The following is a 2,500-nucleotide window of genomic DNA, read 5'->3' on the forward strand; positions in this document are numbered from 1 at the left end:
TACTGAAGCGTCTGGTCTTCTTACCCACAAGCCACTGGGGTGACTTCTCTTCAAAGACACCGCACCCCCCTCTGTGCGTATAGTGTCCTGCTCTGGTGATGGTGGTGAGCTGATGACCTCTGACCTCTATATCTTTCTGAGTTTATAGTTTATTATCCTGTAAACATCCTGTGTCTTTATGTTATGTCATTTTAGGATTCAGTTTTCATTTCCTGTTTTATCCCGTCACTCACCCTTCCCTCCTGTTTGTTCTACTTCCTGTCTTGTGTGTCCCCACCCTTATTGTTTTCACCTGTGCCTGACTGTCTCACCTTCACAGTGTATTTAGTCTCTTTCTTACCTGTCGTGTTTGTTCTCTTCACGTCTTGTTCTGTGTTTGTGTTAAAGAAACTTTTCATTCTGTGCTGGATCATTTTGTTAGAACCCTAACGTGACACTCTGCTGACGATGTGAGGTTCTGCTCTCTCTCTTTAAACACAATGAACAGAGATAACTCCGCTTCCTGTTCCTGTCTCTTATACCTGGAGTTCTGATCCGGGTCCTGTTTTCTTCTATTTCTACTCGTTAATACTTTTTTTCTCAGAGGTCAGAGGTCATAAAGATGATCAGCTGATTGGCTCACGGGTATAAAAGCCTCCTACCTTCAGATGGGTCCAGCCTGCGGGCCCGGCGGCCATGTTTGGAGTTGTTGTGTACAAACATGTTGTCGGAGACGGCGAGAACGTGTCCGTCCACGTTGACAGTCGTAGAGACAACAACCTGAAAAACCACAGAAAACTTTATTTATAACCAGCAGACAGACGGAGCAGAAGTGACCTGAAACACTGAAGAGTTTACAGTACAGAACAATTAGATATAATTCATTCATAATAATAATGGAATAATAAATACATATTAATCTATATAGTAATATACATATTATTTATGTAATAATAATACATATTATTTATATACAAATTTACAAAAAATAATATAAATAAACAAAAGTTGAAGGTCTTCATGTATAGTTATATGTCACTGTACTGTCTACTGTAGCCCCGCCCCTGTGTCACATCACAGCCCGCCCAGTGGCCGTCATTCATCATCCCGGCTGGTTGCCGTGGTGAGGGTGTTGCCGTTGATCCATGGTTTGCCACGGTGACTAACCAGCACATCCTTCACCCTGCTGTCGCAAGGACAACCTCAGACGAGTCCGGAGGCTTCACCTGACTTCACCTGTCTCAGTCATCTGACCCCCCCCCCCCACCCCCCACCTCTATTTAACTGGACGAAACATCCTGTCAGCTCGCCCAGCGCAGCGTGGAGAGAGAGAGTGTATTACTGGGCGTGTGTGTGTGTGAGTGTGTGTGTGTGTGTGTGTGTGTGTGTGTGTGTGTGTGTGTGTGTGTGTGTGTGTGTGTGTGTGTGTGTGTGAGACAGCAGACACATGGATGCTGTGAGAGAGCAGCACAGTAACTCGTCTCCTCTTTGTCTCTCCAGAACCTGTCTCTACTTCTTTCTCTCTGTCATCTTTTATATCTACCTGTCTGTCTGTCTATACTTCATATATAAAGTATATAATATAACACATGATAATTATATAACTATACTATTATAACATAACTTTGGTTATGATGTAAGGCTTTACAAATATTTGTTTTGATTCTGTTTGAATCTTTATTCAAGTGATTACATTTAAATTCTTTCTGCATTAATTATTCAGACTTTCATTCTTCATTCATATTATCACTATCATATTATAGTGATATATAATTATATATGTTGTATGTTATTGTAGATGTGTTAGGATGAGGTTTGACCTGTTTGAAAGTACTAACTGTGATTCATTACAGACTTAAGTTATTTACAGGGTCTATATGTAACTTTCAGAAAGTCCTCATTCCTAGCGACACGGTCGGCCGTTGAGGGAACTGCAGTCGACCTCCTTGTACGCTCACGCGGACACTCGCACGCATGAACGAGCATCCGGGGTTTTTGCCAAAGACACACGACACTGAGCATGCTCAGTCTCTGAACTCACCGGCTCAGGTTACTTTTCACTGATGAGTCGAGTTCATTGAGCGGCATCATGTTGTCCAAAATCAACACTGTTTGTCATCATACCTCAGTTAGCATCATGTTAGGTGGAGAAGTTATTTGTCAAGCTAGACTGAGAACACTGACATACACAGTCAGATAGTATTTTGGTTGTCATGACGTTAGCGAGCATGCTAAGGTTAGCCAACTTGCTCTAACATAAATACACTGCATGACTCCAAACAGCAAATTACGCCGGCGAACCAGCAAATCATCACGAGCATCAGCGAACATTAGCCAGCTAAAACCACAAAATCACAATGATATATATTTCACATGCTTTGCGGCGATGTCAGCTAAGGCCCTGGCACTTTTGCTGTGAGCGAAAAAACGCTGCACGTGGGTTTTGTTGCTATGACAACAATAGGTTTTACTTCCTACAGAGGTGACAACAAGCTTACAACACGTAGCAAGAAAGCCAGTC

The 2,500-nt window shown here is 42.4% G+C and overlaps 1 protein-coding gene across 10 annotated transcripts in view; it reads right to left on the reverse strand.

Annotated features, from left to right (window-relative positions):
• The window catches only part of ebf3a (EBF transcription factor 3a), a 59,285-nt gene that overhangs the window by 20,505 nt on the left and 36,280 nt on the right, over window positions 1–2,500 (reverse strand). For 8 of the 10 annotated variants that reach the window (XM_069663964.1, XM_069663967.1, XM_069663965.1 and 5 more), the window contains one exon: window positions 642–759. In XM_069663964.1, the coding sequence (XP_069520065.1) occupies window positions 642–759 (118 nt within the window). Of the gene's footprint in view, window positions 1–622; window positions 760–2,500 lie in introns of all 10 variants that reach the window. The other 2 variants (XM_069663959.1, XM_069663960.1) reach the window with 2 other exon arrangements.

Source organism: Semicossyphus pulcher, unplaced genomic scaffold (assembly GCF_022749685.1).
Source record: "Semicossyphus pulcher isolate SPU_LCO1_2020_fin unplaced genomic scaffold, fSemPul1.0.p SCAF_16, whole genome shotgun sequence".
Taxonomy (NCBI): domain Eukaryota; kingdom Metazoa; phylum Chordata; class Actinopteri; order Labriformes; family Labridae; genus Semicossyphus; species Semicossyphus pulcher.